Consider the following 16,762-nt stretch of genomic DNA (forward strand, 5'->3'; position numbering starts at 1 on the left):
GAGACCCCCGGGCTCCCTGCAGATCCAGCTCCCTCCCTGTGTGGGTGAGCCAGGGGTTCCTGGGGCCTCCTGTACCTGGTGCCCTGGGCCAGGTCTCTTTCCCTCGCGTCCAGAGTGGGGTGCTGCCTTCATGGTCACGTCAGGGCAGCTCACGCCTGAGAAGTTCAGGGACTCAGTTGTGAAGCTGAGATGCCACATTGGGCCTGGCACCCAGGGTCAGGGTGTGTGACCCCTCACCTGCCAGCCTTCCTCGAACGCCTGCTCCATCCGTGTTTTCTGTAAAGGACCAGGTGGTGGGAACTGCCTTAGGCTCTGCAGGCCACCTATGTTCGCTCCCCCATGTTCTTTTTGTACCTGGCCTTTGAAAAAAAGTAAAATCCCTTTTTAGCTGTATTAGGTCTCCTGCAGCTGCTGTAACAAAACAGCACGGACTGTGTGGCTCAGGCAGCATTCATTTTCTCACGGTTCTGAAACCTAACAGTCTGAGACCAGGGGCCAGCACAGTTGGTTTCCTGACGACCCTCTTCCTCGCTTGCTAATTCTCTGTGTCCTCAGCGGTGGAGAAAGAAGTCTCTGGTGGTCTCCTTTTGAGGGCACCAATCCCACTGCATTAGGGCTCTGCCCGTAGAACCCCCATTACATTATTTTCATAAAGGCCCTCTCCCCAAATGCAGTCACATGGTGGGGTAGGACTTCAACGTGTCAATCTGGGGGGAACAGTTTAGCTCCTGGCATTAACCTTCTGAAAGCACACACAGTCGTGGCCTGTCTGCCGGGCTGTGTTTTGCTCATCTACGACTTTGAACGTCCTCTTTGCCTTTAAATCTGTGATTTTGTGGAAAAGTAGTGGGTGGAGTTCCTGCTGTTTCCTGGGACAGAAAGTCAGAATCAGTGGAGTGACCAGCAACAGACAGGCCCTCAGAAGTGAAGACGCTGAGGACTGACTGCATTGGTGTCTGACCAGAGCACTGCCCAGAGGCGGGAACCCTTTGGATGCTCTGGACACCACCTCCCTCCCTTCGCCGTCCTGCCCTCCTCAACCTTCCTGTCGGAGGGGCAGGGCCCCTAGTAACACAGGTGATGTTTCAGCTCCCCGTGAGCCTCAAGGATGTGGTGGTGAGCTTCACACATGAGGAGTGGGGACAGCTGGACCTGGTCCAGAGGACACTGTACCGCGACGTCACTCTGGAGACATGTGACCACCTTGTCTCTCTGGGTAAGCTGGGCTCTACCCATCGCAGGGGCTTTCTGCCCCTGGGACTCCGAGCTCTGACTCCAGGGAGGTGCTTGTGCTGGGTGATCCCCAGAGTGGGTGAGTGTGTGTGTGTGTGTGTGCGTGTGTGTGTGTGCGCGCGCTTGCTTACAAATAAAACCTACACTTTAGTAAGGTCCACAGATAACTGTCATTCTTTACAGTAAAGCGAAACTCTAATATAAAGACCTGATAATCCTTTCTCTTAGGAGGAAACATATTTCTGGACTGTCTATTCAGTTATTCTGCTAGAACACCTTATATTTTGTAAAATTACAGAATATATATATATATGTGTGTGTGTGTGTGTGTGTGTATATATATATATATGCATGTGTGTGTGTGTGTGTGTATATATATATATATATATATATATATATATATGTATGTATATATATTTCTGTTTGTTTGTTTGTTTTTCCTTCATCTTAAATTGTGCCTTTAAGAACTAACCCTATACTCAGGACAGAAGTGAGTCCCTTTTAGATGCAGATCCTGGGTATTGCTGTTCAGTCAGCCTCCACTGCACGTTTGTGACTTATTTCCTAGGAATGGCTCCCGGGCCCTCCTGGTCCATCCCGGTCGGACCCCAGGGGAGAGGGCTGGGCCTGGGGACACAGTTTCTCTCTGGAAGCAGAGCATCAAGTGCTGTGTTTTTCCCTATTGACCAGGACTTCTGCTCCCCACTGTGGATGTGCTCTCCTGCCTGGAGCGAGGTGCTGGTCCGTGGAGGGCGGGGCAGGAGCCGCCTCCCGGAGGTGAGAGCATTTCGTTACTCGGGCAGAGGAGGAGGGAGGCCATTTGCGGGAGCTTCCTCGGCGTTCTCTGCTGCCTCCTCATGTCCAGCGAGACAGCCGTGTCGTCGTCCACGGGTCCGGCCCAGCAGGCACACTCGCTGCTGTCGCCTGCGCGTTTCTCAGGCCTGGGTTCGTTTCTGTTCCCGTTTCCCTCTCTTCTTTACCTTCAGCCACCTTGTCCTGTCCCCAGGCCTCCTGCCCTCTCTTCTCACCAGCCCCTCATCCTAGCTTCCACCTGAGGAAGCAGTCCTCAGGTCTCTTTTCAGTTTCTCTCTCAGCAGTTATCTTTCTGTCCCTCTCTTCCTCTCCCTTCCTCTCTCTGAAATCAATAATAACATATTTGAGCCCTAGACAGTTTGGCTCAGTGGATAGTGCGTCACTCAGCCTGCGGACTGAACGGTCTTAGGTTCAATTCCGGTCAAGGGCATGTACCTTGGTTGCAGACTCCTCCCTGGCCTGGGCCCTGTTCTGGACTCCTGCAGAAAGCAACCAATCAATGTGTTTCTCTTACATCGATGTTTCTGTCTTTCCCTCTCTCTTCCACTTGCTCTAAAAAAATCAATAGAAAAATATCCTCACGTGGGGATTAATTAATTAATTAAAAACATATTGAAAAAATAAAAAATAAATAAGATACCATATTCTCAGGTCCCAGCAACTTGGCATCAATATCTTTTGTGCTTATTGAGGACCACATGTCCTCAGATCAGTTCCTTCTATACATTCTCGCCCTGACCGGTGTGGCTCAGTGGATAGAGCGTCGGCCTGTGGGCTGAAGGGTCCCAGGTTCGATTCCAGTCAAGGGCATGTACTTGGTTGCAGACACATCCCCAGTAGAGGGTGTGCAGGAGGCAACTGATTGATGTTTCTCTCTCATCGATGTTTCTGCCTCCTGCACATCTCCCACTGGAGATGTGCCCGCAACCCAGGTACATGCCCTTGACCGGAATCGAACCTGGGACCCTTCAGTCCGCAGGCCGACGCTCTATCCACTGAGCCAAACCGGTTTCGGCTATATATATCTTTATTGATTTCAGAGAGGAAGGGAGAAGGAGAAAGGGAGAGATAGAAACATCAATGATGAGAGAGAATCATTGATTGGCTGCCTCCTGCACGCCCCCCACTGGGGATTGAGGCTGCAACCCAGGCATGTGCCCTTGACCGGAATCGAACCCAGGACCCTTCAGTCTGCAGGCCGACGCTCTATCCACTGAGCCAAACCAGCTAGGGCTCGTGCTTATTCTTACTTCCCTACTCCCTCTTTGGGTATCAGCTCTCCTCAATCAGCTCTTCATTACCTTTGCTTGATTTTGTGCTGCTTCACTGATTTCCTATTTGCTGGTCCACCCCACTCTTTTACATCCTGCGTGGAATTATAGTTCGTGGACTCTAAACAAACCCAGAGGCACCTCTCATACTTGGTGTTTTCCTTCATTCTCCTTCCCACCTAAGGCTTTTGCAGTCATTCAGGCATTTTTGGATTTCTTTCAGAGTGGAAGACTTCACTTGAAAAGAAAGAGTCCAGTTCTGAAGAGGCTATTGGTGTGGAAGAACCATCCTTCCACATGGAAATGAAACGCTGTATAGAGGGCCCCTGGTCTGTGTCAGTAGGAAAAATACAGGATTGGAGGGACCAGCCAGAGGAGCACCAGGAGGAATCTTTGAGTCAGATTGTACCTACCTCGGGGGAAAATGTGTCTGCTAAAGTGGAACATTGTGAGCATGACCTTGGTGGAAGTTATCTGAGTGAAAGCCTTCTACCTCTGACATTACCTGCAAGAACACATTTGCACAAACTTGACTCACAGTTTCAAGAGTTGAAACAGAATTCAGTTTTCATTAATCATCAGAAAGGTGGTGCCCATCTGCAGCCCTGTGAAAATCTTGAAAGTGCCAGAGCCTTCTGTCAGAGCATTCACTTGAATAAACTTGCAAATGTTGAAACGGGAAATAATAAGCCTTATGATTATACTGTTGACAGTGATTCTTTCCGCTATGGCACATCTGTGCGTTTCCATAATAGAAGTTTTTCAGTAGAGAACAGAGATGATTGTAAGGACAATGGAAATGTTAAGCACAGCATGTCCCTGAAAGAAAACAAGCCAGTGCATTTTGGAAAAAGTCAGGACACATGTGACAAACACATTGTACAAACTGAAATAATTGTCGGTGATCCTGGATGTGAGGAGGATTATGGTGCCTTCTGTGCGGCCTCATCTGTTCATGACAGTGACATCATCCAGACCAGAAAGAAGCCACGCGCATGTAATCTACGTGGAAAATCCCGTAGCTGTTGCTCTGAGCTTGCGCACCAGAGGACACACACTGGAGAGAAGCCATATACCTGCAGTCATTGTGGAAAAGCTTTCAAATGGAGATATCTCCTCGTTGCGCATGAGAGAACGCACACTGGAGAGAAGCCTTATCAGTGTCACCTGTGTGTGAAATCCTTTAGGGGTCCGTCAGCTCTTCTAAAACACAAGAGAACCCACACAGGTGAGAAACACCACGATTGTAATGATTGTGAAAAGTTCTTCAACTGGCAGCGTCACCTTACTAGGCATCAGAGAATTCATAGTGGAGGGAAACCGTACTTGTGTACTCGCTGTGGAAACTCCTTCAGCCGTAGCTCTGACTTCGTTGCACATAAAAGGATTCACAGTGGAGAGAAACCATACGAATGTAACCACTGTGGGAAATCTTTCTGGGAGCGAAAACAGCTTCGTGCGCATCTGCGAACTCATGCTGGAGAGAAGACGTTTTATGAATGCAATCATTGTGGGAAAGTTTTCAAATGGAGGTCTCACCTCATTTTGCATCAGAGAACACACACTGGAGAAAAGCCTTATGAGTGTATTGACTGCGGGAAAGCCTTCAGTGATGGGTCATCTCTTAGAAAACATGAGAGAACACACACTGGCGAGAAACCCTACCACTGCGACCAGTGTGGGAAATCTTTTCGGCAACAGTCACAGCTTGTCGTGCACAAGCGAACCCATACTGGAGAGAAACCTTATGAATGCGGTCATTGTGGGAAAGCTTTCTGCCAGAGATCTGGCCTCATTGTGCATCAGAGAACACACACTGGAGAGAAGCCCTATAAGTGTAAAATTTGTGTTAAAGCCTTCAGCCAGAGATATCTCCTCGTTGTGCATCAGAGAACACACACTGGAGAGAAGCCCTATCAGTGTGCCATGTGTGTGAAAGCCTTCAGTGGTCGTTTAGCTCTTAAAAAACACGAGAAGACACACATGGTTGAGAAACCCCATGAATGAATGTGATCATTGTGAAAAAGTTCTTTATGGGGCAGGCACCAGTGAATTCACACTGGAGAGAAACCATATTTGTGTGCTCATTGGGGAAAGTCCTTCTGCTGTAACTATCTTTCTTGCACATAAAAGGATTCACACTGGAGAGAAGCCCTATGAATGTAACCACTGTGGGGAAACTTTTTAGCAGTGATCAGAGCTTTGTGTATCTGCAAATTCATTCTAGAGGGAAGAAACCTTATTAATACAGTCATTGTACAAAAGGTTTCAAATGGAGATGCACCAGAGAACACACTGGCATGAAATCCTATAAATGTAATCACTATGAAGAGGCCTTTTCATGCTAGAGAGAAACCCTATAAGTGTAATGAATGTGAGAAGGCTTTCAATTATTACAGATCCCTTATTCAATATGAGACAACTCGGGGGAGAGGAACCCTATGAGTAATTAAGATGGAAGAGTTCAATGCCAGAACTTCTTTTCTAGACATCAGACAACCACATGCACCAGAATTGCTTGGTGTGTACATTGAAACTGCAGATTACCAATCTTACCCTGACTTACAAAGTCAGAATCTCTATCAATAAAACCCAAGAGCCTGTCATTTCCCAAAACAGCACAAGTTACCTGTATGTGCACTAAAATGTGTGTACGTATACATTTAGGTGAGAAGGTATGAACATGACAACTGATGGAAAGCTTTCAAAGCTTTTAGCAGGAAATGGGAAATTCAGAATGGAACTGTGTCCATCACACTATCATTTTATTGCAAACAACCACCCAAACTTAATCAGATGTTATCCCTATAATACATTCGTAGAAATGATAAGGTATTGGAAGATTTGTTCCCCCAAAAAAAGGCTGAAGTGTATATCAATAATGGTAAAGTGGAGAGACCATTACTGCAGATTTGAGCAAAGTGAAAGCAGGTGGGAGACCATCACCTGGAGATGCAGAGTGGAAAAGGCTAAAGCCAGGACCATGAAGAGAGGGCCATGGCACTGGAGGTCTCAGCCCCTTGACAGAGTTTCAGACTAACATTTGGGGCAGAAAAGCAGGGTTAACTGGTGGTCTGTTGGTGAAATTCCAAGTTTCCTGCCTCTTCTTGTTTTGCATTATCTGCCTGTGGCTGAGCAAAATAAAATAGGAAGTAAATGAGGTATTCCCCCCCCCAAAAAAAAAAAAAAATTTCGTCTGGAGACTGGGAGATTGATGCACCAGAACAAGGGCTGCCTTTTCTTGGCATCTCAGTTACCTTCATCCTAATACCTGGTTCTGGCCCCACTCCCTTCAAAGCAGATCTTGCCATTGAACAAGCTTCCCTCCCCATCTATGGAGGCTCCCATGTTTTTCCAGATAGTCTCTTCAATATAGATGGAAGGTAGGGAGCAAGAGACGTGAAAGCTTTCCATGTGAAAGGAAAAACGGATTGAAAAAAGAAAGAACAGATACTTGGGGAACCGAACATTTAAAATGGAGATTGAGCCGAAACCGGTTTGGCTCAGTGGATAGAGCGTCGGCTTGCGGACTGAGGGGTCCCAGGTTCGATTCCGGTCAAGGGCATGTACCTGGGTTGCGGGCACATCCCCAGTAGGAGATGTGCAGGAGGCAGCTGATCGATGTTTCTCTCTCATCGATGTTTCTAACTATCTCTCTCCCTTCCTCTCTGTAAAAAATCAATAAAATATATTAAAAAATAATAATAAAATAAAATGGAGATTGAGCCAAGAAATAATTGCAAATGAAAATAAGTCTAAGATAACTCCTAGAGAGTTATGAGGACAAAAATACACTATAATTGGCTAAGAAAAAAGAAAGTTGGCGAAGAAAAAGAAACTCCTGCAGAGCTGAAAGAAAATCTTAAGATCATGCCAAATACTGTCCGGGATTAGTGGGATCCATGTAGCATGAGAAATTGAGAATACTGTAGTCAAGAAAACATTGTAGAAACTTCTGGAGAGTATAAGTTTAAAACTAGGGGAATTTTTTTAAAAAGGAGTGTTCTAAGGATGGGGGAGAAGGGGTGTGTATCGGAACTCTAGGGTAAACAAATTGTTAAAAAGAAACAAATATACGAGACAGTTGTAGTCCAGGTGTGAGCCAGACTTTAGAAAGGAGTCTTCCTTTGACTGTGATGTTAATGTTTCATCCTAGAAAAGGCAGAGGACTCATGAGATTGGAATAAAAGAGGGAGAAATATACTCAGATTGTTTCGCTTGGCCCTTCACTAAACACTATTTTATAACTAGTATAAACAGTAGGTGCTGGTTTTGCATTTTACAAAGAAACTCGGAGGTGTAATGGTGAATTTGGGGGTGGGGTGTAGGGGAGTTTCTCTGTATCCTCATCTTAGGAAGTTAGCTTTTAAATAGAATAGGTTAGGTTACTTAGGAGGCCAAAATTAGAACATGAAACAGTGATAGGACAAAAATTGGAATCAAAGAGGATCACAGAACTAAGTAAAATCTTAATTCCTTATCAAAGAAGGAAGGCAGTAAAGTGTATAAGCCATGGAAGATCGGAATTACAGACATAGCCTTACTTAGGAACTGGAATAAAAATGGTTAAAAGTAATCAGTGGAATGTGTGGCTGTTGGGTGGGGTGGAGCCGGAGACAGTTGCTTTCCACTTTAAGCCTGTCTTTCCTTCCCTGGCACACGTCTTATTCGAGTAACTTCACATATGTACCTATAGGTGAGCAAAACAATGTACATGAGGACAATTGCAAGTGATTTGTGGGATTATGTACACTTTCCCTTTTTTTGATTCACTATTGTTGTAGAAGTAAATTGGCAATTTAAACAGCAGGCGTGAGAGGAAAATACGTCAGACTCTCCTGTTTGCCTCATTATAGTAGGACAGAAAGTCTCCTTGGCTTCTTAGAAGTCATTGGAATTAAAGATGGGTTCATGTTATTTGTTTGTTGGTTTGTTTGGTTTTTTTAAAATATATTTTAATTGATTTTTCACAGAGAGGAAAGGAGAGGGATAGAGAGTTAGAAACATCGATCAGCTGCCTCCTGCACACCCCCCCACTGGGAATGAGCCCACAACCAAGGTACATGCCTTTGACCGTAATCAAACCCAGGACCCTTCAGTCCGCAGGCCGACGCTCTATCCCCTGAGCCAAACCGGTCAGGGCTGGTTGGTTTTTTATTGATTTCAGAGAGGAAGGGAGAAACAGAAACATGATGAGAGCAAATCACTGATCAGCTTCCTCCTGCACTCCCCTCACTAGGGATGGAGTCCGCAACCCAGGCATGTGCCCCAACCTGGAATTGAATCGTGACCTCCTGGCACATAGATTGATGCTCAACCACTGAGCCACACTGGATGGGCTGTTTTTAAGACTTGATACTGCAGAAGCCTCATCAGGAAGTCACTGTGGGCCTGGAGAGGGGGTTGTCATCCTGGGACAACTAGGCAGGATCCGTCTGAAGAGGAAAGACAAGTGTGTGGCCCTAACCAGTGTGGCTCAGTGTTAGAGCCTTGGCCTGTACACCAGAGGGTCTTGGGTTTGATTCTTGGTCAAGCGCACGTACCTGGGTTACAGGTTCGATCACCAGCACCAGTCAGGACCAGTGTAGGCGGCAAGCGATAGATATTTCTCTCCCACTCTCAATGGAAAAAAATAATCTCAAGTGAGGATTAATAAATAAGACGTGTGGGAATTGGCGTAGCCACAATTACTGTATTTCCCCAAGGGCCTTCAGGCAGTTGATGGCACCTTTCATAACATCCTTTAGGTAACAGCCCTTGTGATGGGCGGTCTGTACAGGGCTGGTGGGGGCTTTGCATCTTGGGACACTTGGCCCTGCTGCCGCAACCAGCACAGTTCTGCAGCTTTCAGAAGGTGGGGCCTGGGAGGAAGGACCCACCCAACAGATTCAGCAAAGTGAATGTTTGACATTATATATATATATATATATATATATATATATATATATATATACACACACACACACACACACACACACATACATACAGTGGGGCCTTGACTTACGAGTTTAATTCATTCCGTGATGGACCGCATAACTCAAATTACTCGTTTGTCAAATCACTGTGACGCTCGCTGCGCCAACTAGCGGTGGGGTATCTGAAGCTGGTTCATGACATGAATTTTTTTGAGCTTGCAACTCAAATCAAAAAATCGGCAGAGATGCCAAAACCTGTTTGGCTCAGTGGATAGAGTGTCTGCCTGCGGACTGAAGGGTTCCAGGTTCGATCCCGGTCAAGGGCATGTACCTGGGTTGCGGGCACATCCCCAGTGGGAGATGTGCAGGAGGCGGTTGATCGATGTTTCTAACTCTCTATCCCTCTCCCTTCCTCTCTGTAAAAAATCAATAAAATATATATATTTTTTTAAAATCGGCAGAGAGATGGCTCGTATCTCAAAAAAACTCGTTAGTTGGGACACTCGTAAGTCAAGTCCCCACTATATATGTGTGTGTGTGTGTGTGTGTGTGTGTGTGTGTATGTTGATTTTAGAGAGGAAGGGAGACCGCAACCCAGGCATGTGCCCTTGGCCAGAATTGAACCTGGGACCCCTCAGTCTGCAAGCTGAGGCTCTATCCACTGAGCCAAACCGGCTAGGGCTTGTTTGACATTCTTGTCCAGACATCTAAGCAGGTTCCACTCAGTAAGTCCTGAAAGTAGCTTTGTTCAGTGAAGGTGCTACTGGAGTCTCAGAATGTGTATCTGAGGTCCCAGGGTACTATTCACGTCCCTTCTCTCCAAAATGGGGAGCCCACACAGGCTCTGTGGCTATGTGCTCCCGGAGGCAACCCCCAGTGGGAATCACACACAGAGACATCTGTGTGCAGGAAGTGGGGGGACGGGGTGTCTGCAGTGAGGGCGTCCGGCCCTTCCTGAGAGGCGTTCTGCCCTTAACAAATCAGAAACCTGAGGCTCCTAAGGACCCAAGAACTGGGCTCATTTAAAATGGGAACCTAAGACCTTTCCACCTGAAATGATCCTCATACTGTGCGTAGGACCCACCTGAAAAAGGTGTTGGAATTGCAGGTTTCTGGGCCCATTTTCAGAGAGTCCATCTGGTCAGGCTTAGGTGGTACCTGGATATTTCTGTAGTTTGAAGACACTTTCTGTAACCTATATTTGTAAACATTTTGTATTCTCAAAATTGTATATTTATGCCCAGCCAGTGTGGCTCAGTGGTTGAGCGTCGACCTATGAACCAGGAGGTCATGGTTTGATTCCTGGTCAGGGCACATGCCCAGGTTGTGAATTCGATCCCCGATGTTGGGCATGCGGAGGCAGCCAATAATGATTCTGTCTCATCACTGATGTTCCTGTCTCTCCCTCTCCCTTCCTCCCTGACATCAATAAAAATATACTTTTTAAAATTGTATATTTATGTTTCCTTTTTGTTGGTTTCACTTGAAGTAGTCACTTAGGTCAAAAGAAGACCCAAAAGAGAAACCAGACCTATTTTGTCGTACCGCCGGCTGCTTTAAATATTTCATAGAGGAAGGGAGAGGGGGAGAGAGAATCATCAATGATGAGAGAGAATCATTGAAGGGCTGCCTCCTGCATGCCCCACACTGGGGATCGAGCCCACAACCAGGGCATGTGCCCTGACCGGGAATCTAACCGAGAATTCCCAGTTCATAGGTTGATGCTCAATCACTGAGCCATGCCAGCCGGGAAGCAGGGCTGCTTTTAACAGAACAAACACATCTTCCCCCGCTTTTGAAAATAGATACCAAAATAATCCTACACATAATGTGTTTTGGGGTTTTTTTTTATTATAAAGCAACTTAATTTTTGCCTTTTTTCAATGGAAGTTCTTCTGTCTCATGACCTTTCCGTTCCCTTTCAGATAACTCCGCCTGGAAAACACTTTTAGTTAAGGTGCTTAGAGGATCCAGTGCCACAAAATAGCTCATGAACTTCCTTCCAAATTACAGCCCCTCTCCCTCCCTCAGCTTCCTGCCAGCCACCTGCGGGGAAGGCAGCTCCCTTCCTCTCCCTCCTCTCCTCCCTCCATCTCCCTGGCTGTTGTCTCTGACTCCACTGGGGATGCTGCCAGGGAAGAACGTGGAGAGGAGACGGGAACGGGGTCCCTCGTAATTCTCTAACACGTGTATAAGGTGGTTTTGTGCTTTCTGAGCCTTGTAGGTGGTTCAAAGTCTGTCTCATGAGGCACTTTTATGGGTTTCTTAGGGATATTCCATCCCTGGGGGTCTTTTCCCTACAATTTTCTTATCAGGTGGATGCCTTTAAGGTTGCTTTCCTGCCCTAACTGGTGTGGCTCAGTGGATAGAGCATCGGCCTGCAGACTGAAGGGTCCCAGGTTCGATTCTGGTCAAGGGCATGTACCTGGGTTGCGGGCACATCCCAGTGGGGGGTGTGCAGGAGGCAGCTGATCAATGTTTCTCTCTCATCTGTTTCTAACTCTATCCCACTCCCTTCCACTCTGTAAAAAATCAATAAAAATATATATTAAAAAGAAAAAAGGTTGCTTTCCTCTTTCCTTGGCCCCAGGGAAGCTCCAGTTTCCGTCTGCTGAGGTTCATCAGCTCTCTGGGCAGCCCCACTGAACAGCACAGCATGGGACCCCTGATGGAGCCTGCACTCGCTTCCTACGGCTGCACAACCAATTTCCACCATCAGATAGATGCCTCGCAACAAGTTTGTTCTGTCACAGCCTGGGGACTAGAATTCTGGGATCGGATGTCAGCAGCTCCCTGTGAAGGCTCTCAGAAGAATCCCTTGCCTCACCCTGGCTGGTTTGGTTCAGTGGATAGAGCATCGGCCTGTGGACTGAAGGGTCCCAGGTTCGATTCCGGTCAGGGGCACACGCCTGGGTTGTGGGCTCGATCCCCAGTAGGGGGCGTGCAGAAGGCAGCCAATCAATGACTGTCTCTCATCATTGATGTTTCTATCTCTCCCTCTCCCTTCCTCAGAAATCAATAAAAAAAAAATTAAAAAAAAAAAAAGAATCCCTTGCCTCGTCTTGGCAATCCTCTGCTTGTAGCTGCCTCGCTCCCATCTCTGCCTCCATCAGCATGGCGTCTCCTCATGTCCTTGTATCTCTCCTAAACATAATTTTTTTTTAATATATTTTATTGATTTTTTTAAAATATATTTTATTGCTTTTTTACAGAGAGGAAGGGAGAGAGAGAGTTAGAAACATCGATGAGAGAGAAACATCGATCAGCCGCCTCCTGCACACCCCCTACTGGGGATGTGCCCGCAACCCAGGTACATGCCCTTGACCGGAATCGAACCCGGGACACTTCAGTCCGCAGGCCGACGCTCTATCCACTGAGCCAAACCGGTTTCGGCTCCTAAACATAATTTTGATACAACTAGCAGTGGGATGATTGGGGACCCACAAGACCACCCCCCCACATCCAGAGATTTTCCAGATTTCATGGGACCCCATGTGTAGTTTTATGCAGGTGATGTGCCGAGGATACACAGTTGGTTTGTAAAGGAAAATTCAGGCAGAGTCTGGGGAAATCCATGTGTAGGTTAACATCGCTGGCCCGCCTTTGAGGTGGTCACACACAGCACAGAACCTGGCAAGCAGGCACCTTCTGCCCAGCATGTACCAAAGTCCACACTCCCAGAAGCAAAGCTGGGGCTCAGTGCAAATAACGTGTTTTTTTTACTTTTTTTTTTTTTTTTCCAGAGACTGGGCACAGTGAGGCATCAGCCTACAGACAACACTCAAAGCCTACTTCCCGGATGACAGCCAAGGGCCCACTTTACATTTTAGGACCTTGAACATGTGCAGCCTCAGGCTGCCGTCTTCACCCTTTTTGTGTAAGTTTCATACCTCGTCAAACATGAATACAATTAGCCACAGAACCTGTTCCATTAAGCTGCTTAAACGGCAGCTCTGGCTGAAACTGGTTTGGCTCAGTGGATAGAGCGTCGGCCTGCGGACTGAAAGGTCCTGGGTTCGATTCCGGTCAAGGGCATGTACCTGGGTTGTGGGCACATCCCCAGTAGGAGATGTGCAAGAGGCGGCTGATCGATGTTTCTCTCTCATCGATGTTTCTACCTCTCTATCTCTCTCCCTTCCTCTCTGTGAAAAATCAATAAAATATATTTTTTTAAAAATGTATGGCTTTTTATTGACTTCTTTTAGAGAGCGAGGGAAAGGGAGAGATAGAAATTGATGAGAAACATCTGCCCGCTGCCTCTTGGACGCCCCCTACTGGGGATGGAGCCTGAAACGCAGGCATGTGCCCTGACGGAGTCAAACTGGGAACCTCTCAGGTTCAAGGCTCAACTCTCAGCCGCGGAGCAACACCTGCCAGGTTTATTGATTTGAGAAAGTGAGACAGAAAGAGAGAGAGAGAGACCGATTTGTTGTTCCACTCACTTACACAATCATTGGTTGATTCTTTTTGTTTTTTTTCATCGGTTGATTCTTATTGTGCCCTGACTGGCATCAAACCCTCAACCTAGGCACTCTCCCTGACCTGAATCGAACCCGCAACCTTTTCCATGTGCGGAATGACGCTCCAACCAACCGACCCTCCCGGCCAAGGCGGTAGAAATATTTTTAGAGTCCGAGGCAGCAAGGCACCCCAAAGATAAAAAGGGGCCCTGGCTGGTGTGGCTCAGTGGATAAGGCGTCGGACTGCGGGCTGGAGGGTCCCGGGTTCGATTCCGGTCAACGCCACACGCCCGGGTTGCGGGCTCGATCCCCAGTAGGGGGCGTGCAGGAGGCGGCCGATCCACGATTCTCTCTCATCATTGATGTTTTATCTCTTCCTTTCCGAAATTAATAAAAATATATATATATTTTTTTAAATATATTTTTTTAAATAGATAAAAAGGGGGCCCCCAAGGCCCGACTTAACACCAGCTCATCCAGTTCCTGCGTAGAGAGTGTTGTGAGGGGGGCGCAGGCGGGAGCCGCAGGAAGAGAGGTGCTGACCGCGGAGTCTGGGACGCCATCCCCGCCCCCCGCGTCTCCCCAGCGACACAGGCCCCGGTCGCCCCACCGCCTCGCGTCACCGCATCCCGGAGTCGCCTCGGGCCCCATTGGCCGGAAGTCGGTAGGCGGAGGCTCCCATTGGCCCGATGCCAGAAGCCTCCCATTGGTCGAAGCCTCAACAACCGGAGACCCCATTGGTTGCGCGCTGCCACGCGCCGCGCGGCCTTCTGGGAGTTGTAGTCTGGACGTCCCCGGAGCGGCCGCCATTGTCCCGCGGTGGGCGAGCAGTAGCGGACCCTGCGGCGGGGGAGGCTCGCGGGTTTGGGGTCTCCCCGCGCTCTCGTCCTCGACCTCTTGGCCGCGGATGGACCCTGAGGAGGGAGCGGCCGCACTAGCGATGGCGGTGGCGCCGGGGCCGCCGCCGGGACGGCCGCAGGTAACAGTAACAATAGCCGTAACGACGGCGGCCGCGGGTCCGGCCGGACGTCTCCCTCCGCGTCTGACCTTTCACCCCCGCGGCGCGCGGGGAAAGTGAGGCGAGGCGGGCGTGCGCGGCCGCTCCCCCGCCTCCCGGGCTCGGATGCGGCTGAGGGTCCTTCCCGGGACCCTGGCCTGCGGGCCGGGCAGCCCCTCGGGAGGCGAGGAGACGTCAGGCGGCCCCGCCCCCCGTGAGGGGCGGAGAGACACCCCGGGCCCCGCGAGTCCAGGCGGAGTGGCCGCTGCCTGTGTTAGTCTGGCTGAGCGTGACCTATGAACCGGGAGGTCAAGGTTCAAGTCCTGGTCGGGGCGCTGCGGGCTCTTTGCGGGGGGTGGGGGGCGGTGCAGGAGGCAGCTGATGCCTGATTCTCTCTCATTGATGCTTTCCTCCCTCCCTCTCCCTTCCTCTCTCTAAAATCAATTTTTTACTATATTTTATTTTATTTCTTTTGCAGAGAGGAAGGGAGAGGGATAGAGAGTCAGAAACATCGATGAGAGAGAAACATCGATCAGCTGCCTCCTGCACACCCCCCACTGGGGAGGTGCCCGCAACCAAGGCACATGCCCTGGACCGGAATCGAACCCGGGACCCTCCAGTCCGCAGGCTGACGCTCTATCCACTGAGCCAGACCGGCTAGAGCGAAAATAAATTTAAAAAAAAATAAAATGCCGCCCCAGCTGGTGTGGCTCAGTGGATAAGAGCGTCGGGCTGCGGACTGAGGGGTCCCGGGTTCGATTTTAGCCAAGGGCACCTGCCTGGGTTGTGAGCTCGATCCCCAGTGCAGGGCGTGCAGGAGGCGGCCGATCCATGATTCTCTCTCATCGTTGATGTTTCTATCGCTCTGTCCCTCTCCCTTCTTCTCTGAAATGAATAAATAAATTTTTAAAAAGAATAACTTTATTTAAAAAAATAATAATAATAAATAAAGTGCTGTTTCTCCCCATTGTAAGGAGACAAAAGTCAGAATTCCTGAAGCTGGCATCTTTGAACTTTTTTTTTTTTTTAAATGCTCACTGGAGGATATGTTTACTGATTTTTAGCAGAAAGGGGCGGGGCGGGGGGGCGGCGGATGAAGAGGGAGAGAGAGACATCGATTTGAGAGAGCAACATGGGTCAGCTGCCTCCTGCACCGGCCCCCAGTGGGGATTGAGCTTGAGCCCCGGGCATGTGCCCTGACTGGGAATTGACCTGTGACCTCCTGGTTCTATATATATATATACCTATATATATATATAGTATTTATCATTATTATTTATTTGTTTGCTTATTTTTATAATTTTTTTTTTTTTGTCTAAAGTTTTACATATGCCCCTTTTTCCCCAATTGACGCCCCCCACCCCCACCCCCAGCTATTCCCACCCGGGCAAGCCCCCACTGCCCCAGGGCCTGTGTCCGTTGGTTCTGCTAATGTGCATGCACACAAGCCCTTTGGTTCATCTCTAACCCTCCCCCTCCCCTTCCATTTGTCTCTGGGTCTATTCTTGTTCATCAGTTTATGTTGATCATTGTACCCCACACATGGGTGAGATCATGTGATATTTATCTTTCTCCGACTGGCTTATTTCGCTCAGCATAATGCTCTCCAGTTCCATCCATGCCGTTGCAAATGGTAAAAGTTCCTTCTTTCTTACAGCAGCGTACGTAGCGTTCCATCGTGTAGATGTACCACAGTTTTCTAATCCACTCATCTGCTGATGGGCACTTGGGCTGTTTCCAGATCCTAGCTATGGTGACTTGTGCTGCTGGGAACATAGGGGTGCATATCTCCTTTCTGATTGGCGTTTCTGGGACCTCCTGGTCCTTAGGTCTATGCTCAGCGGGGAGATAGAAACATGGTCAGCTGCCTCCTGCACGCCCCCCACTGGGGATCGAGCCCGAAACCCAGGCCTGTGCCCTGAGGGAGAAGCCAATGGGCAGCCCTTCTGTGCAGGGGAGGGCGCCGGACCTGGAGACGCTGTCCAGCCCGTTGGTGGGTTCTTGCACGTGCCCGGACCTGGCCTCACCCCTGCACCCTGACCCTGGGCCTATGGGGACGGCGCTCTCCCCTGC

At 48.6% G+C, this 16,762-nt stretch overlaps 1 protein-coding gene across 1 annotated transcript; it reads left to right on the top strand.

Annotated features, from left to right (window-relative positions):
* The first annotated feature begins 679 nt into the window (after positions 1-679).
* Positions 680-6,486, top strand: LOC308530536 (uncharacterized protein). The gene is made up of 3 exons (XM_081107247.1): positions 680-1,216; positions 1,924-2,010; positions 3,541-6,486. Exons 1-3 carry the CDS (start codon positions 994-996, stop codon positions 5,322-5,324), a joined length of 2,094 nt encoding a protein of 697 aa, XP_080963373.1. The 5' UTR covers positions 680-993; the 3' UTR covers positions 5,325-6,486.
* The last annotated feature ends 10,276 nt before the right edge of the window (positions 6,487-16,762 follow it).

This window comes from Myotis nattereri (assembly GCF_964212035.1).
Source record: "Myotis nattereri genome assembly, chromosome: 15".
Taxonomy (NCBI): Eukaryota; Metazoa; Chordata; class Mammalia; order Chiroptera; family Vespertilionidae; genus Myotis; species Myotis nattereri.

Bases quoted from the DNA above. Each gene is read 5' to 3' on its own strand.
- LOC308530536 (XM_081107247.1), top strand. From the start codon at position 994: ATGCTCTGGACACCACCTCCCTCCCTTCGCCGTCCTGCCCTCCTCAAC. The intron at 1,217-1,923 runs GTAAGCTGGGCT...CCTATTGACCAG, and splicing joins TGACCACCTTGTCTCTCTGG to GACTTCTGCTCCCCACTGTG. The intron at 2,011-3,540 runs GTGAGAGCATTT...GATTTCTTTCAG, and splicing joins GCAGGAGCCGCCTCCCGGAG to AGTGGAAGACTTCACTTGAA.